At 38.2% G+C, this 27,758-nt stretch overlaps 1 protein-coding gene across 1 annotated transcript; it reads left to right on the forward strand.

Moving 5' to 3' along the window:
• The first annotated feature begins 7,829 nt into the window (after positions 1 to 7,829).
• On the forward strand, positions 7,830 to 13,730 carry LOC126617971 (uncharacterized). The gene is made up of 3 exons (XM_050286056.1): positions 7,830 to 8,294; positions 12,809 to 13,050; positions 13,330 to 13,730. The coding sequence occupies exons 1-3, from the start codon at positions 8,074 to 8,076 to the stop codon at positions 13,560 to 13,562; spliced, it is 696 nt and encodes a 231-aa protein (XP_050142013.1). The 5' UTR covers positions 7,830 to 8,073; the 3' UTR covers positions 13,563 to 13,730.
• The last annotated feature ends 14,028 nt before the right edge of the window (positions 13,731 to 27,758 follow it).

Here is a 27,758-nt window from a genome sequence, read left to right on the forward strand (position 1 = left end):
AAGAGTGGAATCATACACTTATATGTCGTATTTTATTTTCTCGATTCCTTGATGTGAGATTTATATTCCACAAACATTTGTTCATTCTGTTTATCATTTAAAAAAAATTACCTCTTAAAAATATTAAATTATTTTAATTGTTTAATCGTTCATATGTGTCGAATAAGTCTTAGACAATAATAACAAGTAACGTTGTGAAACGTTAATTTGTTTACTTCACATTGAGTTATTAATATCTTTAAGTTTTTCCAAATCAAATAAAACTATCGGAATGCAATCTTTATATAAAAAAAATGGTACGGATGATAACGTGAATAAAAAGTCACGATATGCAAGGAAGGTTGCTACTCATGCGGCGTTATGCAGGCATCTTCCAGCTTGTACAATACCTTGTGTTCACAAAAAAAACCCCTCTGTTTATCTGATATTACAATCATGCCATACTTCTAGGAAATGCTGTAAACTTTGGAGCATCTCCAGCAGTCTGCAGTCAGCAGTCACTCAATTGCAAAGAAGAAAATTAATAAAAATGATTTAAAATTTTTGAATTTTAATGAAAATGATAAAAATATATTGTAAGTGAATAGTATCAGGAGTGATTTTTTAGAGTAAAAATATAATTTTTCGTTAAAATAAACAGTATCAAAAATATTTCGTTAAAACTTTTATTGCAAGGGCAATTGGGTAACTGCCTTAGCCAAAAAAATCATCTCCAATGGGAAAAAAAATGGAACCAATTGCAAGGACGGGAGGAGCCCTTGTGACTACTCTGCCTCCTGAAGCTGGGACTTGCACTCGCATGAAGCCTATTAGACAAGGGGCCCCCCACGTGAAGCCCAACAAAGATGAATCAGCTAAAATTTGATTCTTTACAGCCGTTGGATTTCTAAAACTCTATTGATCAGGACCGTTGGTTAAAAAAATTGAAAATTTGGCTAATGCATCACGTGGCGCTTTGTGAAACCTCTGATTTTACAAAATTGAAAAATTGACCGTCAAGATTAATCTAACTCTAAAAAATCTAAAAACAATTACCAAAAAAAATTATTGAAAATTTTCAAAAAACTTACAAAGTTCACACTTAAAAATCTTACAAAATTCAACACACATGCCTTCCACAAACGCGTGGAAATGCTCTTAGAATGGCTGGATTGCGGCTGATCTGGTCTTACATTCCTGATCGATTCAGTCATGTTTATTCGGATCATATCTTGCACAACTTGTGTCTGATATGAGAGATCTAAGGAAAGTATTTAAGAAGAAAGAAAAGATACATTGAGGGTGGATTGGAGGAGAAGAAAGTATTATATGAATAAAGAAATAATACAGAATATTATTGTATGCTCTTTCAGATAACAAATAATATTGCAGGATGAATCATCTAGCTAACCTAATAACCCATCCATGTTTTGGTTGAGCTGGCCAAAATTGAATGCATTTGTTTATATTCTTGCCTTTATGAACGTGAAAGTTGATTTCAAAGTAGTTTCTCAAGTGATAGATTGTTTAGGTAATTAAGATTTTTCACTTACGTTTTACGTTCAAACTCATTCCCTTTTTACATTAGTTTATGGGCTCCTTTCTTGAAAAAAAACCAAGGTTGTTATCGGCACTCAAAAAACGTTATTAGGAAGTTTCTGAAGTAAAAAGCTCAATCGTTTTTCTTATGGAATAAGGAAAATGTGAATACCTAGTTAAGCATAGGGGTGTAACTCGAACAGCCTCAAAGCAATCCGAAATTTTTTAAATGTATGACATGAAAAACACTATGCTTAGAGTACATTGTTGGTACATGAAATGATTATCGTCCGTGACAAGTGCTGGTTGGCAATGTTTATATCATTATCAATCACTTCACCCATAATATTAATCTAAATTTATGCATTTATAGCAGCTGTGTGTCATTTAGGTATGTCTCTCTCTCCCCACCAGAAGCATAACAAGCTCTACTTGAATTAAACAAAATAATACAGACGAATTAAGAAGGGCAATAGATAATTCAAACTGTTTATGTCATAAATCTAAAAAATTAATTGGGTTGATTTTTGACATATTGATCTTCAAAAGGTGATTTGGAAAATTGACGAATTTCATCACTAAACAAAATGCAGGAGCGTAAAAAAAATGAGAAGGTCCAAACAAAAAAGTTACTAGCATGTCCGCTTAAAATCTACAAATTTACGTACTTTTCTACATTCAGAAATGAATGAATCGTCCAGTTTGTTATGTATTTGAGGCTGTATACTTTTCAAAACCCCTTTCTAATTAAGCTTGTTGCTGATTTGACTCCTAACATGTTCTTGAGCATATAGAACTTATCCTTTGGCAACACTTTTGTGAATATATCTGCCAATTTCTCCTCATATTTGCAATACATCAAATTAATGATGCTTGACTGCAAAACCTCTATAATGTAGTGATATCTTTTGCAAATGTGTTTTGATCTTTAAGGGTGCGTTTGGTACGTGGGACGGGACGAGACGGGACGGAACGGGACGAGGCATTCCGTCCCGCGTTTGGTACGTCAAAAATGGGTGGAACGCGCTATTCCACGGGACAGATATTGGGTGTTTTTGCGTCCCGCCTCCTCCCCCCGAAATGGGTTGTTCCACGTATGTGGAACACAAAAATTCCATTGTCTACCCTCCCTCTCTCTCCCGCAGCCTCCCTCTCCCGTACCTTCGTTACCCTTCCTCTCTCCTGTAGCCTCCTCCTCCACCACAAACCCAGCAACCCAAATGCTTCGTTACCCAGCAACCCAAATGAATTCGAGCTCGATTTCGGGCTTTCCGGGCTGAGTTGGCTCTCTCTTCCTCTTCTCTTCTATTTCTTTCGTCGGCTCTCTCTCTCTTAACTGAACAAAAATGGACAAGAAGCTCAGGAGCTTACCTCACGTGCCAAGGAAACATATTTTACAGGAACCCCATCAAGCATGCCCGTAGAAATCAAGCTCCTAACATTCGATGGGAAGCTGAAAGCTTGAAAGCCTGAAAGCAGCAGCTCCACGTCCACCTTCCAATGGCTTCCGTCAACCCCTGTTGCTCCTCAATGGCTCTTTCCCCTTCTCCGTAAGCCCCCACCCCCTCTCTCTCTCTCTGGGTTTAAAATTTGTATTATCCGTTTGTTGATTTGAATAATCACAGTGATCTGAAATGTTAATCTTGAAATTGTGAGAGATAAATCGAGGTTTTTCATGTTTTGGAATTGCGGCATTGTGTGTGTAATGTGTGTTTAATGTTAAATCTTCAAATGGAGGAGGTAAATTGATATTACGCTAAACCAGGTAGTGGATGGAAATTGGGAATCCACATTCACCTCCCTTAGCCTTTTCATATCGTTGGTTTTAAATTGGGGAAAAATAGTTTGATTTACTGGAATTGAAGAGAAAGATAATGAAATGAAGAGAAAGTATGGGTTTGATTTACTGGGTTTGATTTTTACTGGGAGATCTGAGCATGCGGGAGAGAGAGAGAGAGTCAAATGGAAGAAGAGAAAGCAGAGAAATGGGAGAGAGAGAGAGTCAAATAAAAAGGGTAAGTTAGTCATTTAATCCAGTTTCGTTCTGTTCCATCTTGCCAGTACCAAACATAACATGAATCTTTGTTCCGTTCCGTCCCGTCCCGTCCCGTCTGCGTACCAAACGCTACCTAATGGAACTGAATTCCTAGTCATGGCAATTGTAGAAGTATTATCACAATAAAGATAAGTAGCTTCAGCTTGTTCCTCTCAAAAAATTTAGAGATAGCCCACTAGTCCACTCTTAACCACACTGATACTATTTTAATTTATTTGCTCATTAAAAAGTGTTGTCTTGATGGTATTGAAAGTGAAACCGTACACTTGTATTGTATTTTCTCAATTTCTCGACGTGAGATTTATATTCAACAAAAATATTTATTTATTCTCTTTATCATCGTTAAAATACCTCTTAAAAAAATTCATTTATTTTAGTCGTTTAGTCTTATAACCAAAGTGTTTCCAAATAAAAATTTTAAAAAAAATTAAAAAAAAAACTTTGAATGCAATCTTTATACGGTAAGGTTGGTAAAGTGAATAAAGAGTTACGATATGTAAGGAAGGCTGCGACTCATACAGCGTTATGTAGGCCATCATCTTCCACTTTGTACAGTACTTTATTGTTCCCAAAATGCCCCTCTATTTTTTCTGATATTACAATCATGCCATTTTTCTAGGAAATGCTTTCATTTTGTACGGCATATTCGCGGCTAATCTGATCTTAAATTCCTGATCGATTCAGATTATATTTATTCGGATGTACAAACTCTTTCTGATATGACCTGAAAAAAGTATTTAAGAAAAAAAGAAAAGATAAAATTTAGGGTGGGGTGGGGTGGGGTGGGGTGGAGTGGAGTGGAGCACAAGAAAGTATTTATGAATTAAGAAATAATACATAATATTATTGTATGCTTTTTCTGGGTAAAATTATATTGCAGGATGATTCATACTGGTTAACCTAATAATCCATTCATGTGTTCAATTCTTAATGTTGATGAATCGCACGACGGTGATAAGGAGATTTTTATATGCCTTTGTGAGTTTTCAGCCCCTAAAAGAATGGATTGCCATGTCAAAACCCTAACTAATCTTTTCTTTTCTTTTTTCAAACTAAAGAATGAACAAATAACCCAACCATGTGTAGGTTGAGCTGGCCAGAACTTAAATTATTGAATTCCATTTGTTTATATTCTTGCCTTTAAATTTTTGGAAAACTAATGAAAATGTTTTGAAAACTTTGAGTTTTAATGATAATGACAAAATAAAGGGTAAAGTGAATAGTTCCATGATTGATTTTTTATTGTAAAAATATGGTTTTTCGTTAAAGTGAACAGTACCAAGAGATTTTCGTTAAAATTCCCTTAAATTTTGGTGAACATGGAAGTATTGGCGGAGGGACCAAGGCTCTAAGACTGCCTAGGTCCATCTTGACATTTTTTAAATAATGAAGTTATTGTCGAGCATCTTAGTTGGTTTTGCTCAAAATCATTTTTTCTCAAACTTCTTTATGTCTGCTTATTATTTTATTTTATTTGGTAAGGATAGAAAAATTAAATTTGTAGACGAAATTTGCAAATTAAATTATGTGTCATCAATAAAAATGAGCACATCTATCAATGCTTAGGTAAATGTAATGCTAGAGAGACAAAATTTATAGATAAAATTTACAAACTAAATTATTTGTCACCAATAAGAATGAGTACATTTATTAATGTTTAAGTAATAACTCAATCATTAATTTTTATGTCATTTAATTTACAAAATTATGCCCATCCAACAATTATAAAAATATTATTGATATCGCTAATACAAGTTCCAGGAGGATCCTCTCTGAATCCTCTTTGTCCTAGGGATCTTCAAATTGTGTCTGTTCACCTTATATCGTGCGGTTGGTTTTCGTCAGACACTATTCATATTTAATTTAAAATAATTTCTGATCGCACGATGTACGATGAACGGACACAATTTGAGAATCTCCATGATCTTCACAAAGAAGATCCGGAGAGGATCCTCATTCATACAAGTTAACAAGGAGTTAGTTTCACATTAAAAAAAAAAAGGATAAAAATGAAAAGTCTTGCACGGTGCTTGATGCAGAGCTTTCTTTCTTGAAATTTTATACATTTTATTATCCAAATTTTCAAATGTTAAAAAATAAAAAACTGCAAAGTCTTGTAAATCTCTTATGTTCTCTATAACTTTTATTGTTTGTTCTCTATCATACATCTTAGTGTTAAAGTTCGTAACTTATATTTTTAGAGAAGCAAATTTTGTTGCTGATGCTATTGCGCATGTCGGCCTTTTTATTTATAACCCTCACTTATGGGACTTCTGTTTGCCCCATGAGGCTTTGACCGTCCTTAGATTAGACACTTGGGCGTCTGGTTGTGCTAGAGGTTTTTGTCTTTAATAAATTATTTGTTTATTAAAAAACAAAAAGATAGGTAATATTATTAAGGGAACTTTAACGAAAACCTCTCGGTACTGTTCACTTTAACGAAAAACCACATTTTTACACTAAAAAGTCAATCCTGGTACTATTCACTTTACCCTTTATTTTGTCCTTATCGTTCAAACTCAAAGTTTTCAAGTCATTTTCATTAGTTTTCCTTATTATTAATGCATATATTATTTTGGATATATATATATATATATATATATATATATATATATATATATATATATATATATATAGGGTTGAGGTTATATATATATATATCTACACATATTATTGTTTGATTGGTTTTTTATTTTTAACATTGTGCAAGGTCCTTCCTAACCCTAAATTCTAGCTTTGCAAGTGATAGATTACCCAGGTAATTAAAGTTTCTCTCTTTAGCTCACTATGTTTTGTGTTCAAAACTCTCTTTCTCCTTGCATTTGTTTACGAGCTTCTTTCTGAGAATAAGAAAAATGTGAATACATAAGAAAAATGTGAATACATAGTTTTTACATAAGGATGTAACTCGAACAGGCTCAAAGCAATCAGAAAATTTTAGGGGATATTTTCATTTTCCAATTAAAAAAAAACTGAAAATAATTACAAAAGAAGTTTGTATTTCTCGTTTTTTTTAATCGAAAATTAAAAATTAAAAAGATTATGAATCTTTAATGTGCATGCCATGATGAACCCTAGAGAGTGATAAAAGGCAGGACTTTGGTGAGATGTTCAGTACGGTACCGTTTGGTACGCAGACGGGACGAAACGGGACGGGACGGGACGGGACGGAACAGAACGAAATGGAGGTTCGTGTTATGTTTGGTATGCATAGGATGAAACGGTTCGGATTTCGTGTTAAATGACTAACTTAGCCTTGTTTGTACACCTTCTTCCCTCCGACCCACCAAACTGTTTCACTCTCTCTCTCCCCAACCTCCCTCTCCAAATCGGGCGACTCCGTCCTAATCCAATGGTCCGGCGCCCTCCTGACTCGACTGGCTCGGCATCTACTCGGCCCCTTCCTCCCACCACGACAACTTTATAGACTATAAGTTCCTCTCCTCTGCCCCCACATGGAAATCTGGGTCGGGCTCCATTTCCCTCCCTCTGGTCAATCTCCGATTCAACTACTTCTTCCGGATTTTCAGCTGGAAAGAGTCCAAGGTCGACCCCAACCACCTCAACCAGGACCACAACCCCCTCCCCGGCATCGCCCACCTACTCGCCACCTCAGATGACGAGCTTAGCTTCGAATCGGGTCGTGTTCCGGATCAGATCCACCTCGCTTACATGGACGGAGATGACGAGATGCGGGTCATGTTTGTGACACCAGACGGCGCCGGAGAAGAAGAGGGTTTACTATGGTGACGTCGTCGTCGTCGGATGGGTTTGCTGGGATTGGGTTAGCAGTTGGGTTACTGGGTTTGTGGTGAAGGAAGAAGAGGGCTACAGGAGAGACAAGGGTAGAAGAGAGGGAGGTTACGGGAGAGAAAGGGAGGTAGACAATGTAATTAATGAAAAATAAGAGGGGTATTGTTGTCCAAAAAAATATAATTTTGTGTCCCACGGGATGGAAAAACCTGTTCCAGGGAGGGGAGGGGGAACCAAAATCTAACCCATTTTCATTATGTGGGACACGCGTTCCACATAATTTTAGCGCACCAACACGTCCGTCCCACTCTGTTCCGTCCTATCCCACGTACCAAACGCACCCTACAGTACATTGTCGGTACATGAAATGATTATCGTCCGTGACGAATGCTGGTTGACAATGTTATTATCACTATCAGTCACTTCCCATTAGCACCCCATAATAATTAATCTAAATTTATGGTTAGCAATTGTGTGAGATCATTTAGGTATGTGTCTTTTTCTCCACCAGAAGCATAACAAGCTCAACCTGAACCAAACAAAATAATAATGACCCGACGTTGAAGGACAAATTGGTGTGGCCTTTCGTGAAAAAAGAGAATCTATTCGGTCAAGTCTGAATATCATTGGGCTTAACCAGGACTCGGCAACAAAGAAATGGTCACCCTCATAGGTCTGCTTTCATCCCAAAACATTTATGGAAGTGTGTATGGAAGCTTAAGGTACCGCAAAAAATAAGATGCTTTATGTGGAAGACCTTACAGGAGGCAGTGGCAAATAAGGCTAATTTGTTTAAGCGCCGATCTTCTCCTTCACCAATCTGCCCTCTTTGCAACTCGAAGGAAGAATCAATGATACATCTTTTTCTTCAATGCCCGTGGGTGGAGAAGGTGTGGCACGGGAGAATGTTGACAAGAGGCTTACGCAGGGGGGAGGTTACATCTTGGGCGAATTGGTTGGGTGTTATGTAAGATAGGAGATATAAACTTATAGACTAACGCATCAGCCAAGAACATAAGGACTAATCAACTAAATCACAACCCTTTGATCGTGTATGTAATGTGAATGTGAAAACAGAAACAATTGCACCAGTACATACCTGAACAAGATCTGTTCTATAGGATCGTACCTTTGTAACCTTGATTTCTAAGGAGACAGGAACTCAAACCTGGTTCTGCATTGTTCGATACCGATGAAGAAGCCATTGCAGCCTCTGTGTTCAAAACCTTCTCCTCTTTTACGATCACAATAGCTTCTCTAATCAATAGGACTTAGAACAACATAAGCTAATATCGCAAGAGCAGTGGTTTGAACCATAAATATATAGTGCTCCTTCGTCCATTCCCTATCAGAATTGGACTAGGATTCAAAGACATACAAACCATAAAGATTCATGAGACTTTATAAAGTTCCAACACAAAGTTCTTTTCCAAAACCAATTGGAACTTCTCTCAAGACTGCATTCCTTATCAGATTTAGACTTCTTTATAATATCAATTATCCCAAGACTTGTAAGAATCATACTCATACTCTTACATTCTCCCACTTGAGTATGATTCATCACAACAGATAATCATCTCAAATTATTATAAAGGTGATCAGATAAGTCATTCACCATCACACTAGTACATAGACACAACCTGCTTACATAAACCAAAACAATGAATTTATAATTGCCTCTGCAACACAAAATACAGATTTAACTTACAAATCACAATGTCCAGTTTATGTTCATAGCAATGTATCTAAGCTCAAGAGTAAACCAAGACGTCTACTCCCACTCATATAGCCCAAATTGATATAAAAATTACCAAATGTTTTGGATAACAAAAGCTTATCCTCACATACAACTTACCTATGCATTTTAAAGTATTGAACTTAAGAATCTTTTCTGTTACATCGCAGAATTAACTCAAAAGTCACAACATACTTAATTTGCACTTTGTAATTATGTGAACCAATATAGCAAAACCAAACCAATTTGCTCTCACTTATGTAGGCTATACTTAACACAAACAAGTTAGGTATAAGTTAATATCAACTGTATTAACTAACAGTCATTGCAATACACTGAATGTCTTATCAATGTGATCAATTGCCATAACCAATATGCAAACAGATTCCATGATCACATGCATCCAATTTGTATTTACAACAATGTGATTTTACTTGACCAGAACAAACACATAAATTGGTTTGCTCCCACTATATCAAGTTTAAGTTTAGTTCCAGCAAATAGCACTAAACTTCTCATTACTTAAACAAGTTAAGTAACATAAATAATTCAACCAATTGCTTCAATAAAACCATAAACTGGTTTTCAAGCATCCAAATGAATTATAATGGCCGGCCTAAATAGCCTTATGCTTACAGTCAAACATATGATTCTCCCACTTAAGCATAAGCAGAATGTACTGCACAACCAATAAAGAAACCGGAGATATGAACCAATTAATTCCCGATTCCTCACCAATTGCATAATCTTAGTTTAGTTATATACACCTAAACCATTATGCAAACAGTCTATGTATCAAAAGATAGTCACAATCCATTCGAAAAAAAACTTATCTCACATAAACCCAAAATCACCAGTTTCAACAATGATCAAAATCAGAATAGCAAGCACAATATATTTGCATTCAATTTGATCTTAATTAGTTCAATATCTAGTTCAATATCCATCGAGCAAGATCAACCAAAATTTGATAATGTCTGGATATATATCACAACAATATGTCTTGATTAAAATGAGATAATCAAGACCACTATTTCTTCTGGAGAACTCAAGGTTCATCTTCCTCCGTATTTGTGATTTCAACCAAAATATAATAGCCGAAGCATGCATCATGAAATCACAAATATACATATACAATAAGCATGCATTGATATATACATGATAAGATTAGTCGACAATAATCCAAATTAAAAAATCTTCATGCCTTTAATTCATTGTCAACACCATCATCAATCATATACAGATTCGCAAGCAAGTCAATGGAGAAAATAATGATAGCCGCATATCATTAATCTTATGAATTTCCAATAAGATGACAAAATAATTATTTGCTTTCCGATTCATAATAGAATATACATTTTGTAAATGGCTAAAAGTTTATTGTCGCAAGACTCATTGTAGGCGGTCAATAAAACATCTACCTTATATATTCATTTGTTCATATATTTTCTTGTATGCATGCATCAATATACAAAGAAACTTATGCAAGTTCTTTTTGATATAGACAAAACCGCATGCCCATAATTACAACATTTATGCACAAACGCTATCTCCATATGCATACAAATTTCATTCATATATGCTATTATATATAAATTACAAAACAATTGACATCCACTTTATATATTCAGTCGAATCCATTCCAAACCAAACAAGCATATCTTGTATTCCATCTACTTAAACCTCCCACATTTAAAGTCCAACTTTGTAAAAATTAATCATGTAGTCGAAGATTTAAGGTTAATCTTGCTAAGAATTAAGAGGAGCAAGGAAATATTAAGAATTGCTTTGGAAGAAATGCTCTCATAATGAAGACGGTACTTACCATTAGCATGCACATAGGCTCTTTAATTAAATATAGAAGAGTATACCTAGACCTACACTAATTTATTTATGCAGCAAAGGATGATTCCTGACATCTCACATAAATCACAAGTTGGCATCTATAGGGATTTCGAGTTTAATCATGCCTTCACAATATATTTAAACAAGCATACTCGAAATAACAAAAGCCCTAATTCATTATGCTCCAACTCATCACACTATAATCATGCATGGAGGAGAACAATTAATCATGCATGAAATAGTGAAGTGGGTTACCTAAATGCATCATTGGACCCGTATTCGTCAACCCGATTGCAATTCCTTGGCTCCAAATCAACGAAATAAATTATCCATCAATGCTTGAGACCCATCCATATGGATTGCCATCACCAAAGTTATCAGCCAGAATCCTGTTAGCACCAATTCCCAGAAAAAATAGGCACACTGGCAAGTTTGAGCGTCTTAAGTGAAACCGAACAGATTCAAAATGAAATCTCAACAGAAGAACCAAAAGGTTCTTGATTTCCATCCATTTGCACTTAACACATAATGCTTATGAATCAATTTAGTCATATATATACAAATTTCTCATGAACATGAAAAACATATATAGATTAGTGGAAACAACCCATTTGTGTATACAGAAACTCAAACATCATGCCAATCATAATTCCAATTGTGACAAGACAACAAAAGAACAGCATGTCAATAACTTTAGATATGGAATCAAACGCATTGAATGAGATGAGGGAAAGGAACATTGAACCTGACAATGTCACATGTAACACATTGATTAATGCTTATTGTAAGATAGGAGATACAAGGTCTGCTGTCAAGGTGAAGAACCTTTGATTTCACGGAAAAGTAGCCTCCCTCATCCTACCTTCTCTACAAGACGCATACATAAGAGAATTATACGTCACCATATCAGGGCTAACTCCTGCTCTTTCCATTCTATCCTGAACAGACAAAGCTTAACAATGCAGGCCCCTCAATTTGCAGACATCATAATCAACGCAGCGGAAACAATACATATACAAGAAATTTGATTTTATGATGTTTTGGAAAGACGAAATTGCCATATCAGATTATGGATCTTTCCTTCAGAGATTGAAGATCGAGAGTTGTTTTCCTTCTTTGCTTCGACAATGGTCAAAAATTTTGAACGTAATTTTAAAAACCCAGTTTGGTTTTTCGAAGCCAACAATCATAATTTTTTATTTTTTTTTTAATAATACTATCAAAAACGACGTCGTATTCTGCAATTTGAATTTAAACAGACTTTATCCTTCAGGTTAGATTGTTTTGCAGATTTTAAAGAACGATTTTAAGATTGAATTTAGATGAAAAATCCATTGGCTCTGATACCACATGTAAGATAGGAGATATAAACTTATAGACTAACGCATCAGCCAAGAACATAAGGACTAATCAACTAAATCACAACCCTTTGATCGTGTATGTAATGTGAATGTGAAAACAGAAACAATTGCACCAGTACATACCTGAACAAGATCTGTTCTATAGGATCGTACCTTTATAACCTTGATTTCTAAGGAGACAGGAACTCAAACCTGGTTCTGCATTGTTCGATACCGATGAAGAAGCCATTGCAGCCTCTGTGTTCAAAACCTTCTCCTCTTTTACGATCACAATAGCTTCTCTAATCAATAGGACTTAGAACAACATAAGTTAATATCGCAAGAGCAGTGTTTTGAACCATAAATATATAGTGCTCCTTCGTCCATTCCCTATCAGAATTGGACTAGGATTCAAAGACATACAAACCATAAAGATTCATGAGTCTTTATAAAGTTCCAACACAAAGTTCTTTTCCAAAACCAATTGGAACTTCTCTCAAGACTGCATTCCTTATCAGATTTAGACTTCTTTATAATATCAATTATATCAAGACTTGTAAGAATCATACTCATACTCTTACATGTTATTCCTGATTCGGTAAATGGACAGACTAGTGCAAGGAGCAGCTTGCTTTCATATGTTGCTATCACTTGTTCGCACATATGGAAGGCAAGATGCAACTTCCTCTTCAATCAACAATCCATCTTTCCACGGCAGATTATTGCAGCTATCACCCATTCGGTGGTTGCTTTTAAGGAAACTAATCAGACCCTGTCCATTAGCTTGTCGATCTTTGTCCCAGGTACGGTTTCTGATGTCCTTTGGTCTCCACCTTGTACGGGATTCATTAAAATTAATGTGGATGCCAGCTGATTATGGAGCTGGGGTTCGGGTTTTGTGGGTGTGGTGGCTCAGGATGAAGTGGGCAGGTTTGTGGCAGCGGTCAGATATAAGGTGACAACCTATACTGCGGCGGCGGAAGCATTGGCTGTGCTACATGGGTGTGAGTTAGGAAGAAATATGGGATGGAATTATGTCATCGTGGAATCTGACTTTCTGAAATCTATTTCCTGTCTTCTAGATTTGGCTACGATGGGCAGTTGGGAAGCTTTCCCAATTCTAGCGCGGAGCAAAGGAATGGGGGAGGCTTTTAATGACTGCCGCTGGTGTTCAGTTTCAAGATCGGTCAATATGGCTGCAGATCTTTTGGCGTCGCGGCAAAGTAGGGAGGTATGTGATAATGTTTGGGTTTATAGACCCTCATGCTCCCTTGTGTATGTTTTGTGTAATGATGGTCTTCATTGTCCCCCTTAATCTCTTCTTGGTAGTACAAGGAGTGACACTTTTAGCATTAGATGCAGTGTCGTTTGTACCTCCTTGTACTACTTCTCTCTAGTTGCTGTTATTTGCTTTTGCCTCGGGGTAGGCTTCTTTGTATCTTTGGCATTTTTGCCTGAATAATATATTATCTCGTTCGCCAAAGCATCTTTGCCTTGATAATATATTATCTCATTCGCCAAAAAAAAAAAAACAAAATAATAATGATAGATGATTCAAACTGTTTATTTTCTGGGTCGGCTTTTAAATATCATTTATGTAAAAACTTAATTACATATGAAATCATTTTATCATCTGACAATTTTCAATAAATAAATGAATCCATGTTATTTAATTAAACACTAAAAACTCATACTGTTGAAGAACTTCTATGTAATTTGATTGATTTTTTACATGATTGATCTTCAAAAGGCAGTTTGGAAAATGGACGAACTCGATTACTAAACAAGATGCAGGAGGTTAAAAAAATGCAAGAGCGTAAAAATGAAATGAGAAGGTCCAAACAAGAAAGTTACTAACATCTCCGCTTAAAATATGCAAATTTGTCAGTACAGTACTACGACATAGTGATATTCATCTTTACTTTAGTAAGAGGTCTTAGATTTGATTATCGCCAAAGACGAATTTGAACCATATTACTGTTAGCCCATTGTGAGGCTAAGCACATCTATTTCTCTTAGTGTAGATAATATCGATTGTTCAAAAAAAAATCTGTAAATTTACATACTTATCTACACTCAAAAATGAAAGAATCCTTATTTAATTGGAAGTTTTAACGAAACATTCTCGGTATTGTTTACTTTTAACAAAAAAATCATATTTTTACATTTCCGTGGTACTATTCACTACATCTTCATTTGTCTTTTTTCATTAAAACTAAATTTTTTTTGAATTTTTCGTTAGTTTTCCTTATTTAATTAGCTTACCTAGAGAAAACGTGCGTTTTATCTCTCTACAAGTCTTTAACATTGATTTTGTTGGTGAAATATTCAATGTCACTTTCCAAGCTATGCTTTTTTCTTTTTTTTTTTCTTTATTATTATTATTATTATTTATGGACTTTCCATGCTATGCTAACAATGAATATATGCAAGTCCAAGCTTTCGGCGGAGAGAGGGGAAAAAGCGAACATCCCGTATGCTATCCCCTTCTCTCAGTTCTCGCTGTCCCTCCTCTCTTCCTCCCGTCCCCCGTATCATCATTTCCCACATCCTTTGCTACAACATCCCAGCCCCTCTCATTTATTCTTTTTTTTTTTTTGGCCTTGGACAACAAGTTCCGTCCATGCTTTTTTTACAACAACAACAACAACAACAACAAAGCCTTTTCCCACTAAGTGGGGTCGGCTATATGAATCCTAGAACGCCATTGCGCTAGGTTTTGTGTCATGCCCTCCGTTAGATCCAAGTACTCTAAGTCTTTTCTTAGAGTCTCTTCCAAAGTTTTCCTAGGTCTTCCTCTACCCCTTCGGCCCTGAACCTCTGTCCCGTAGTCACATCTTCGAACCGGAGCGTCAGTCGGCCTTCTTTGCACATGTCCAAATCACCAGAGCCGATTTTCTCTCATCTTTCCTACAATTTCGGCTACTCCTACTTTACCTCGGATATCCTCATTCCCAATCTTATCCTTTCTCGTGTGCCCACACATCCCACGAAGCATCCTCATCTCCGCTACACCCATTTTGTGTACGTGTTGATGCTTCCCACCCAACATTCTCTGCCATACAACATCGCTGGCCTTATTGCCGTCCTATAAAATTTTTCCTTGAGCTTCAGTGGCCTACGACGGTCACACAACACGCCGGATGCACTCTTTCCATCCAGCTCGTATTCTATGGTTGAGATCTCCATCTAATTCTCCGTTCTCTTGCAAGATAGATCCTAGGTAACGAAAACGGTCGCTTTTTGTGATCTTCGCTAGATTGCTCCGGTCATTAGTGTGGATAAGTATATAAATGGATAGAGATAGGAAAGCAAACACAAGATGTACGTGGTTCACCCAGATTGGCTACGTCCACGGAATAGAAGAGTTCTCATTAATTGTGAAGGGTTTACACAAGTACATAGGTTCAAGCTCTCCTTTAGTGAGTACGAGTGAATGATTTAGTACAAATGACATTAGGAAATATTGTGGGAGAATGATCTCGTAATCACGAAACTTCTAAGTATCGGAGTGTGGTGTCGTCTTGACTTGCCTTATCTGTCTCATAGGTAGATGTGGCATCTTCTCTGGAAGTACTCTTCCTCCATCCAGGGGTGGTATCTTTAACTGGTGGAGATGCACAAGGTAATGTATCAATTTCACTTGAAGCTTACTTGTAGTTTCAGGCTTGGTCAAGCGCGATACAAACCATGTAGTAGGAGTCCCCCAAGTCGCCGAGCTAGGGGGTCTGCTGAAAGAGGTGACAGACAAGGTAAGCAATCAGAGCTCCGATTGATTGTTCACCTTCTCCCCATCTTGCAGCAGCATGAAGGATAAAGAGAAGAAAAATGAGAAGAGATGATATGAGATACTTTTGCTTTTGAAGAAGTAACTTTCCACAGGCTTATTCTTGAACTGAGCTGGAGGGTTTTCTGGTTTCCTCCAGAGTATAAGGTCGACTGAAGAATTTGAGGGTCAAAACAAGTCCATCAAATCTAGAGTACGTTCCACCCTGCTGATATGGGATACTTTTGCTTTTGACAGAGTAATGGATGTATCGGCACGTGTGCTGTTACGCTTGTCTCCACATGCTTCCTTGTATCCTTCGCACTTGCCCTATCTGTTCCTCAAGCAGATGCGGAATCTTCCCTGGAAACATAAGATGATGAAGATGAGTACTCAAGAGCAATGCCAGGTAAGTAATCAGGTAAGGGGTTCCAGGCAGTCAGTTCCTGGCTGGAAGCTTGATTCCAAGTGCTGACTGATTGCTTTCTTTCTCCTTGTCTTGCAGGTAAAAACAAGGCCAAAAGAAAAAACAGGGAAAAAGCATGATATGGGATACTCTTGCTTTTAACCCTGATGATATGAGATATTCTTGCTCTAGTATAGCTTGTTTGCAGAGGTATTATCGGGGGGAAAGAAAACTGAATATTTCGAAAGGCTTTGTTGGGAGTGCCCTCTCAGATATGATGAAGGGTTGAGCATTTTTGCAGGTCTGCCTGTCCGTTGGGGATGGAGGTCGACATATATAGGAGTCTCCCTAACAACAAGTAGTAATGCTATTCCTTTACCCTGCTTGGTCATAGCACGGTAGTGGGAGCTGCCAGTTTCACATGTTTTAACTCTGTCAGAGCACTTTGAAAAAGTGGTCTGTGGTATCTGGCTCTCGAGATTCGGAGAACGATGCCTCTTCGATTTTTGAGAAAGCAATCATGCTGGGGGTCTGACTCTCGAGATTCGGAGAGCAGTGTCTCTTCGATTTTTGAGGAAGTAATCATGTTGGGAGTCTGGCTCTCGAGATTCGGAAGGCGGTGCCTCTTCGATTTTGGAGCAAGCAATCTTGTTGGGAGTGTTGTCTCGAATGTGAGTAAAGGTTGGACATGTTTGCTAGTCTACCTTGCCACGAAGCACAGAGGTTGACACACAGGGACTTTCCAATTATCCAGCAATGGTACTGTTCCTTTACCCTCTCTTCGATTTTGAGAAAGTAGTCATGTTGGGAGTCTGGCTCTCGAGATTCGGAGGACGGTGCCTCTTCGATTTTGGAGCAAGCAATCTTGTTGGGACTGTTTTCTCGAATGTGAGTAAAGGTTGGGCATGTTTGCTAGTCTACCTTGCCACGAAGCACAGAGGTTGACACACAGGGACTTTCCAATTATCCAGCAGTGGTACTGTTCCTTTACCCTTGTGGGTAATAATATGGTAGCTAGACCTTCAAAATTTATGTGTCTAAACTTTGTTAGTGCTGTTTCTTTGCTATTCTTTTACCTTTCTTGGTCAGAGCGATGTAGTGGGAGCTGCAAGCTTCACGTGCTCAACTTTGGCAGAGAACTTTGACAAAGTGATCTGTGGTACCCATGAGTTATTGTTGCGTGTGGGAAGTGGGTGATTAAACAGTAAGATTCATGTGCTTTCTACTTCACCAGAAGTCTTCGACATAATGCCCATAATTTCTGCAAAGCTGAGTGTGCGTGTGACAGGTGCTGACAAGGCTAGAAAAGTAGATGCCTCTTCGATTTCTGAGATCGGCCCTCGTGGTCTCTGAGCAGCCCAGCTTTTGAGAAAGCGAGCGCCTCTTCGATTGATTCGGAGAACGGTGCCTCACCGATTTTTGAGAAAGCAATCATGCTGGGGGTCTGGCTCTCGAGATTCGGGGAGCAGTGTCTCTTCGATTTTTGAGAAAGTAATCATGTTGGGAGAGTGGCTCTCGAGATTCGGAGGGCGGTGCCTCTTCGATTTTGGAGCAAGCAATCTTGTTGGGAGTGTTTTCTCGAATGTGAGTAAAGGTTGGGCATGTTTGCTAGTCTACCTTGCCACGAAGCACAGAGGTTGACACACAGGGACTTTCCAATTATCCAGCAATGGTACTGTTCCTTTACCCTCTCTTCGATTTTTAAGAAAGTAGTCATGTTGGGAGTCTGGCTCTTTAGATTCGGAGGACGGTGCCTCTTCGATTTTGGAGCAAGCAATCTTATTGGGAGTGTTTTCTCGAATGTGAGTAAAGGTTGGGCATGTTTGCTAGTCTACCTTGCCACGAAGCACAGAGGTTGACATACATGGACTTTCCAATTATCCAGCAGTGGTACTGTTCCTTTACCCTTGTGGGTAATAATATGGTAGCTAGACCTTCAAAATTTATGGGTCTAAACTTTGTTAGTGCTGTTTCTTTGCTATTCTTTTACCCTTCTTGGTCAGAGCGATGTAGTGGGAGCTGCAAGCTTCACGTGCTCAACTTTGGCAGAGAACTTTGGCAAAGTTATCTGTGGTACCCATGAGCTATTGTTGCGTGTGGGAAGTGGGTGATTGAACAGTAAGATTCCTGTGTTTTCTACTTCCCCAGAAGTCTTTGACAGAATGCCCATAATTTCCGCAAAGCTGAGTGTGCGTGTGACAGGTGCTGACAAGGCTGGGAAAATAGGTGCCTCTTCGATTTCTGAGATCGGCCCTCGTGGTCTCTAGGGAGCCCAGCTTTTGAGAAAGCGAGCGCCTCTTCGATTTCTGAGATCGGCCTTCGTGGTCTTTGAGCAGCCCAACTTTTGAGAAAGCAAACGGCTCTTCGATTTCTGAGATCAACCCTCGTGATCTCTAAGCAGCCCAACTTTTGAGAAAGCAAACGCCTCTTCGATTTCTGAGCAGGCGCCTCTTTGATTTCTGAAGCTCCGTCGAGTGCAGATTTTTATAGAGGCTGGCATTAAGTTCCAAAGCACACTTGAATCTCCACCAGTAGAAGCTTCATTCTTGCACTTCTAAGATCTTGATTTGTCCGACCTCTTCTCTCTTCAACACCTTTGAAAATGTCTGGCCCCTCCGACCGTCGTTTTGACTTGAACCTTGTTGAAGAGGCAGCCCCGCCTTCTCCAGACAACATATGGCGCCCATCCTTCGTCTCCCCAACTGGTCCTCTTACCGTTGGGGATTCCGTGATGAAGAATGATATGACTGCTGCGGTGGTGGCCAGGAACCTTCTCACTCCCAAAGATAACAGACTACTTTCCAAACGGTCTGATGAGTTAGCTGTTAAGGATTCGCTGGCTCTTAGTGTTCAGTGTGCAGGTTCTGTGTCTAATATGGCCCAACGCCTATTTGCTCGAACCCGCCAAGTTGAATCATTGGCGGCTGAAGTGATGAGTCTCAAACAGGAGATTAGAGGGCTCAAGCATGAGAATAAACAGTCGCACCGGCTCGCACATGACTATGCTACAAACATGAAGAGGAAGCTTGACCAGATGAAGGAAACTGATGGTCAGGTTTTACTTGATCATCAGAGATTTGTGGGTTTGTTCCAAAGGCATTTATTGCCTTCGTCTTCTGGGGCTGTACCGCGTAATGAAGCTCCAAATGATCAACCTCTGATGCCTCCTCCTTCTAGGGTTCTGTCCAGTACTGAGGCTCCAAATGATCCCCCTCCGGTGCCTTCTCTTTCTGGGGCTCTACCGACTGCTGAGACTTCTCCTAAGCAACCTTTGTGAAGGCTCCCTCTTGTGTGTTTATTTTGACTCATGTATATGTACATATTTGTAGCTTATCGGGGATATCAATAAATAAGCTTTCCTTCATTTCAACGTATTGTGTTAAATACACCAAAGCCTTCTTCGCTAAGTTCTTTGAATTTTCTTTTGTTGAAGCTTTCTGAGTGGAGCATGTAGGTTGGGGTAGTGTTCCCTTAATTTCCCGAGTGAGGAAAACTTCTTGGTTGGAGACTTGGAAAATCCAAGTCACTGAGTGGGATCGGCTATATGAATCTTAGAACGCCATTGTGCTCGATCTTGTGTCATGTCCTTCGTTAGATCCAAGTACTCTAAGTCTTTTCTTAGAGTCTCTTCCAAAGTTTTCCTAGGTCTTCCTCTACCCCTTCGGCCCTGAACCTCTGTCCCATAGTCGCATCTTCTAATCGGAGCGTCAGTAGGCCTTCTTTGCACATGTCCAAACCACCGTAACCGATTTTCTCTCATCTTTCCTTCAATTTCGGCTACTCCTACTTTACCCCGGATATCCTCATTCCTAATCTTATCCTTTCTCGTGTGCCCACACATCCAACGAAGCATCCTCATCTCCGCTACACCCATTTTGTGTACGTGTTGATGTTTCACCGCCCAACATTCTGTGCCATACAGCATCGCCGGCCTTATTGCCGTCCTATAAAATTTTCCCTTGAGCTTCAGTGGCATACGGCGGTCACACAACACGCCGGATGCACTCTTCCACTTCATCCATCCAGCTTGTATTCTATGGTTGAGATCTCCATCTAATTCTCCGTTCTTTTGTAAGATAGATCCTAGGTAACGAAAACGGTCCCTCTTTGGTATTTCTTGATCTCCGATCCTCACCCCTAACTCGTTTTGGCCTCCATTTGCACTGAACTTGCACTCCATATATTCTGTCTTTGATCGGCTTAGGCGAAGACCTTTAGATTCCAACACTTCTCTCCAAAGGTTAAGCTTTGCATTTACCCCTTCCTGAGTTTCATCTATCAACACTATATCGTCTGCGAAAAGCATACACCAAGGAATATCATCTTGAATATGTCCTGTTAACTCATCCATTACCAACGCAAAAAGGTAAGGACTTAAGGATGAGCCTTGATGTAATCCTACAGTTATGGGAAAGCTTTCGGTTTGTCCTTCATGAGTTCTTACGGCAGTCTTTGCTCCTTCATACATATCCTTTATAGCTTGGATATATGCTACTCGTACTCCTTTCTTCTCTAAAATCCTCCAAAGAATGTCTCTTGGGACCCTATCATACGCTTTTTCCAAATCTATAAAGACCATGTGTAAATCCTTTTTCCCATCTCTATATCTTTCCATCAATCTTCGTAAGAGATAGATTGCCTCCATGGTTGAGCGCCCTGGCATGAACCCGAATTGGTTGTCCGAAACCCGTGTCTCTTGCCTCAATCTATGCTCAATGACTCTCTCCCAGAGCTTCATTGTATGACTCATTAGCTTAATACCCCTATAGTTCATGCAATTTTGTACGTCGCCCTTATTCTTGTAGATAGGCACCAAAGTGCTCGTTCGCCACTCATTTGGCATCTTCTTCGTTTTCAAAATCCTATTGAAAAGGTCAGTGAGCCATGTTATACCTGTCTCTCCCAAAACTTTCCACACTTCGATTGGTATATCGTCTGGGCCTATTGCTTTTCTATGCTTCATCTTCTTCAAAGCTACAACCACTTCTTCCTTCCGGATTTGACGATAAAAGGAGTAGTTTCTACACTCTTCTGAGTTACTCAACTCCCCTAAAGAAGCACTCATTTCATGTCCTTCATTGAAAAGATTATGAAAATAACCTATCCATCTGTCTTTAACCGCGTTCTCTGTAGCAAGAACCTTTCCATCCTCATCCTTGATGCACCTCACTTGGTTTAGGTCCCTTGTCTTCTTTTCCCTTGCTCTAGCTAGTTTATAGATATCCAACTCTCCTTCTTTGGTATCTAGTCGTTTATACATATCGTCGTAAGCCGCTAACTTAGCTTCTCTGACAGCTTTCTTCGCCTCTTGCTTCGCTTTTCTATACCTTTCACCATTTTCATCGGTCCTCTCCTTGTATAAGGCTTTACAACATTCCTTCTTAGCCTTCACCTTTGTTTGTACCTCCTCATTCCACCACCAAGATTCCTTTTGGTGTGGGGCAAAGCCCTTGGACTCTCCTAATACCTCTTTTGCTACTTTTCGGATACAACTAGCCATGGAATCCCACATTTGGCTAGCTTCCCCCTCTCTATCCCACACACATTGGGTGATTACCTTCTCTTTGAAAATGGCTTGTTTTTCTTCTTTTAAATTCCACCATCTAGTTCTTGGGCACTTCCAAGTCTTGTTCTTTTGTCTTACTCTTTTGATATGTACATCCATCACCAACAAGCGATGTTGATTAGCCACGCTCTCTCCTGGTATAACTTTGCAATCCTTACAAGTTATACGATCCCCTTTCCTCATTAGAAGAAAATCTATTTGTGTTTTTGACGACCCACTCTTGTAGGTGATCACATGTTCTTCTCTCTTCTTAAAGAAGGTGTTGGCTAAGAAGAGATCATATGCCATTGCAAAATCCAAGATAGCTTCCCCATCCTCGTTTCTCTCCCCAAAACCATGGCCACCATGAAAACCTCCATAGTTGCCTGTCTCCCTGCCCACGTGTCCATTTAAATCTCCTCCTATAAATAACTTCTCCGTCTGAGCAATTCCTTGCACCAAGTCTCCAAGATCTTCCCAAAATTTCTCCTTCGAACTCGTATCCAACCCTACTTGAGGTGCGTACGCACTAATCACATTGATAAGTTCTTGTCCTATTACAATCTTGATTGCCATGATTCTATCTCCTACCCTCTTGACATCTACAACATCTTGTACCAAGGTCTTGTCCACGATGATGCCAACACCGTTTCTCGTTCTATTTGTGCCCGAATACCAAAGTTTAAACCCTGAGTTTTCTAGATCCTTTGCCTTACTACCAACCCACTTAGTTTCTTGTAGGCACATAATATTTATCCTTCTCCTCACCATAACTTCCACTACTTCCATAGATTTTCCCGTTAAGGTTCCTATATTCCACGTTCCTAAACGCATTTTGCTCTCTTGAACTCTACCCTTCTGTCCTAGCTTCTTCACCCTCCCCCGTCTAATAGGATCAAAGTACTTCTTTTGTGTGTCCCGGGTAAAGTTGATAGGAGCATATGCTCCCAAACAACTTTGAGTGGAGTCGTTCGAAAAGAAGTTTCTATGGCCCCCTTGCTCATTTAACACTGCATCCGGGTGCCGATGGAGATACAGCGACCCTTGCTCACTTATCACTGTGCTCGGGCCACACAGCGCGCCACTTACGGGTGACGCCCTAGCTTTAGCGCGATTTTGTTCTGGATTCATTTTCATAAGGATTCGACGTGATCATGGAGTGCCGGCTGTCGACTACCTGACACCCTCCCCCTCCTCCTTTATCCGGGCTTGGGACCGGCCATGTAAGACATAGGCGGAGTTGTCCATGCTTTTTTTAAATGCGAATTTTTCAGAAGAGAATTTTGAACTTCAGTTCGGGTCCTCGTACTGCCACCTTCCATCGCAATTGTTCCGCTGGTTACTGACTTTATCGGCATCAGAGCTCCATCCTGAAGCTCTTCGGGTGACGGCTATTTGATCAGACTTATGGTGTTCATCATGAAGGCTAGGGTTTTGAGAGAAATCTTTGGAGTCGGTTGTGGTATCTCATGTTTTCGTGTTCAAGGTCTGAAGCTCCCGTGGATTTGCAATTCTAGTGATGGTTTTGGCGACCTTGGTGTTGGCTGCTGGTTTCCAAACCGCATGTCTTTAATCTTAATCTTTTTAAACAAAAGTAAAAATCGTAGTCCGATATAGCTAGCAAGGTATCTTCTCCACGTCGATTTGTACTTCTGTGATACAGTCAGAGGCTTAGGGTCACAAAATCCATATATTTAATTAATTAAATCAAACGAAGATATATGGTTTGAAATTGCTTTCAGTATAATTTAATTAATTAAATCAAATGAAGATATATAGTTTGAATTGCTGACCAATTCGCTTTCAATATAATATTTCACCAGTTGAGAATGGAAAGCATACATTGAATGGAAACAACTGGAACAAACATTTCCAAATGAATCAACATATCATTAGCTACATGATTAGAAATTTTTAGAGATGATAGACTTGAATAAGATTATTCACTATACTAAAAACACTAACGGCATTAAGGAAAATGGATGAAAACTTCCTTATTTTGTTCAAATCGAAGGCTACTAATGAATAAAATATATCCTATTAATCCGTCTAAAGGGACAACTTTTCTTGGACAAAATAAGAAAATTGTCGTTCATTTTGTACTTCATAATACCTTTAATATAGCAAATAACCATACCCAAGTCAATTCTCTCTTATAAACGAAGCCATGAATACATTTCACCACCTATAATTCGTTAAGTATAATAAGGGGTTCATTACGAAAAACTTCAGTGCCATTAGAATAAAACTGTCACTATATATTGTGTATTCTTGAACAGATATATCTCCCCTGCCTCTATCGCACTATCCATTTGACATAAATTATTACGCAATAACCAAGAAGTGAGATAAGGACATGCATAGGTGTTTTTATTTGGCGATCAAAGAGGAAGACTTGGTTATATTGATTCCAATATATGAGATTTTATATGGAGATTAGGATTCAGAAGTGTTAAATACAAGTTTTTTTTAAAATAGAAACATAGCATCAAGCGCGCAAAAAAAAAAAAATCAGTAAATAACTTAGCCATTTGCTCAAACACTTGTGTTAATAGCTATCGAAATATGCTGAAGCCATCTGATGAGTGATAAAGAGAATTTGTAGAGTATTGTCGATGCAACCTGTCGAGATATGTCTATCATACATTACATCAAACACTTGGTAGGTACAAAAGAGACCTACCAAATATTCGGAGATTCCTTAAAAAGACCTTTACATGTATATTTCCCAAAACTTTGGATGATCCTGAGACCACCTTGATCCCAATGTCCATCCGCTCCAGATAAAAAGTTGGTTGTGTATGTACTCAATGTCATACACGACGTGATTGAATTGTTTTGGAAAAGTCTAGTTTACCATCAATTTCATATCCTTGAGCGTGAATCCATCAAATACTTTCAACTTTAGGGTTTAGGCTTTAAGGTTTGGGTCCAATGTTATACAAAAAAATTAATATAAGTTACGTGAACAATTCAGACATGCATCCATGCATTTTAATCATGCTTTGCGAAAAGGTCTGCTCTTCACTCCTTATTTCAGATGATTAAAATGGTTTTATTCTTTTATGTTAACTATTAGTCAAGCAACCTTTTTCCTTAAACTTTGAAGCCTCAAAGAAAAACGGTAAGGGTAGAAAATTCTCCTACAAAGTATATGATCATTTGTCAACGGTCACTTGCACTCGATAATTCTTTCTATTTTCCTTGAGGAAGTTCATTGCATGCTCAAACCCTAGTTTTTGTGGTGTCGTCCAAATAAATGTTTATTATGTGTTTAAAAAGTACAATATATCTATTTAACAGATGATCTACATGTGATTAAATTGTGTATGAAGAGAATCTCTCATTTTCAAGAAAGAAAACAATTTACATGACACAATTTCACGGTCATATGGTGTAAGAAAATGACATTTAAACCAAAATTTACACCTCTTTATTTTATTGGCACAACCACCGTACGATGTATCTATGCCATATAAGTTTATCCACAGTCAAATTGTACGGACAAAACCCCTGCATTTCCAAGTTTTGGCCAATACTGCATTTCCAAGTTTTGACCAATGCTGCATTTCCAAGTTTTGACCAATACCATGACAACCCAGCTACTGCAAATTGAAGCAGACTAGTTATATTCATAGCCCAAAAGATGGACCAAAAGGGCAAAATGAGAAGTTAGTTGTCATTATAATATATGGCATTTGAATATCTTTCGTACGGAAATTGGAATTAAGTTGAGAATTTTGGTGTTCAATGTGGAGTGACTAACTTCTTACAATATTTTTCACATGAGTAGAATTTGAGTCGCGTCGTATTCAAATTGTATCATTTCGCATGCATGATGATCCAAAATATCCCTATGAAAGCAGGTATAGCAAAAGGTCCCTTCATCATTTTTCCATCGCAGTTTGGGAAATTGTTGAGTGCAATCGGATGCATTTCATGTTAGGGTCATTCTGTGTCTGATCAGGTGAGTGGGACGTTCGCATAAAAATATATTCGGTAACATGATAAAATCTCTCCGCAAATAGGAATCATGACTCTGAAAAGATCGCTTTCCACAAATAATACTAGCTTCACTCGGTATTTGAATTTCTAAAACTAATTTACGATTTTAGTAGCATAAATGTGCTTTGTACAATGATATTTGGGAAAATAGAATTGAGTTAAGTCACACAATAAGTCTGTCATGATTAGGTAGTGGACTTGTCATCCAAATGTAAGTCGAGTGTCAGACCTTCATTTTATAAATGAATAAAAATATCATTAGATCGCAGTACCGATGACGAATGTCTATGAAGAAAATAAGAGGAAATTGTAGAAATGATTTCTCAACTAAAAATCCATAATTATTGGTCCCTTAACTTTGCAAATATGGTCCTTTTTGTCAACTTCATTAGATTTCCGTCAAAATAAGTCACGTGCCACACACATAAGGCTAAATCCAGAGGCAAATATAGAAAAACAAATGAGAAAAATTGTAGAAATGATTCCTCAACTTTAACCAAATTGTAGCAATGGTCCTTCTGACATGACTCATTTTGACGGAATTCTGACGGAGTTAATGAAAAGGAATAGTCGCACGTTTTGATGAGTTAAAGATTTTTAGTTGAGAGATCATTGCTCCAATTGAATTAAAATTAAGGGAACATTGCTATAATTTTCTCATAAAACAATATATATATATATATATATATATATATATATATATATAATGAAAGGTAGCGAGTTTTTACCAAGAATTAAGCAATGCGTACGTGTACGTGTAATTGTGTAGGTTTCAGATGCCGGAGACGTCGATGCCAAAGGACGCGGAGTTGTTCCAGACTAAGATTAGATTCTTAGGATACAATATCCATCGGTCAGCTACCATAGTCGTGTTCTTACATTCCATAAAAGCAATCTGTTCTGGCAGCCATGTATACAAAGTTGTAGACCGTACCTATTTCCAAGATCAACTAGGCTACGCTATTATTAGAACATAGAGTTGCAATCTGTATTTTGTTTGTCTGATTTATGAACTTCATGAGTAGATTATTTAAATCTAATTCAATGACCAGCACTCTCTAGATCCACTTTAGGTTAGCAGGTCCTTCATCGATCATCATTGAGTACTTTTACTTTATCAACATCATTATTATTCAAGCAGTATACCATTCATGATAGTTAACTTACTTTCATCAACAGGGAAACTGAACAGACAAAATGCAATCTCAGGGAAATAAGTTTCACACACCTCAATGTGCTCTTAAAACAAATACCACGTTAATAAATATATTTTGACAAACATGTGCTTTAGGTATTTCATATTTTAATTGCATTGGTGATTGGTTAGCAGCATTAAGTCTTATCTTTTTAAAAATTATAGCACATTGTTTTGGCTAGGTAATATTTAAAAAAGAAATAATAAGAAGAGCAACACTTTTTTGAGTCATTTTATCAAACAGTTGGAGGACATGTCTCGTTACTTGATCTCTGGATGTTTTTCTTTTTGCGATTTTTGGCGTATGCGATCTCGAAGCATATACAAACAAGTTTGACGGTTGGATCCTTGAAATTAGTTTTGTAGACTCTAACTTGGAGCACAAACCGACCAGCGGAGCCACCAGAGGAAGAGCTTATAAAACTTTCTTTAATGCGAAACCCAAAAATTTGCAAATGTTCAAAATTTGCATTCTTCACAAAAATTGTGAGTTATAAGTCACGATTCGAGATCACTTTTGCTAATTTCTAAATTAATGAAATTAAGCCTTATTTCGTGCTATTTTCGTCGACTGATAAGCTTCTCAATCATTTA

This window comes from Malus sylvestris, chromosome 4 (assembly GCF_916048215.2).
Source record: "Malus sylvestris chromosome 4, drMalSylv7.2, whole genome shotgun sequence".
Lineage (NCBI taxonomy): Eukaryota > Viridiplantae > Streptophyta > Magnoliopsida > Rosales > Rosaceae > Malus > Malus sylvestris.

What these genes read in the sequence shown, in the direction of transcription:
- LOC126617971 (XM_050286056.1), top strand. Translation starts at nt 8,074, where the DNA reads ATGTGGAAGACCTTACAGGAGGCAGTGGCAAATAAGGCTAATTTGTTT. An exon ending in GCGAATTGGTTGGGTGTTAT is followed by an intron (nt 8,295 to 12,808) that starts GTAAGATAGGAG and finishes AAGACTTGTAAG; the next exon opens with AATCATACTCATACTCTTAC. An exon ending in CTTGTCGATCTTTGTCCCAG is followed by an intron (nt 13,051 to 13,329) that starts GTACGGTTTCTG and finishes CCTGTCTTCTAG; the next exon opens with ATTTGGCTACGATGGGCAGT.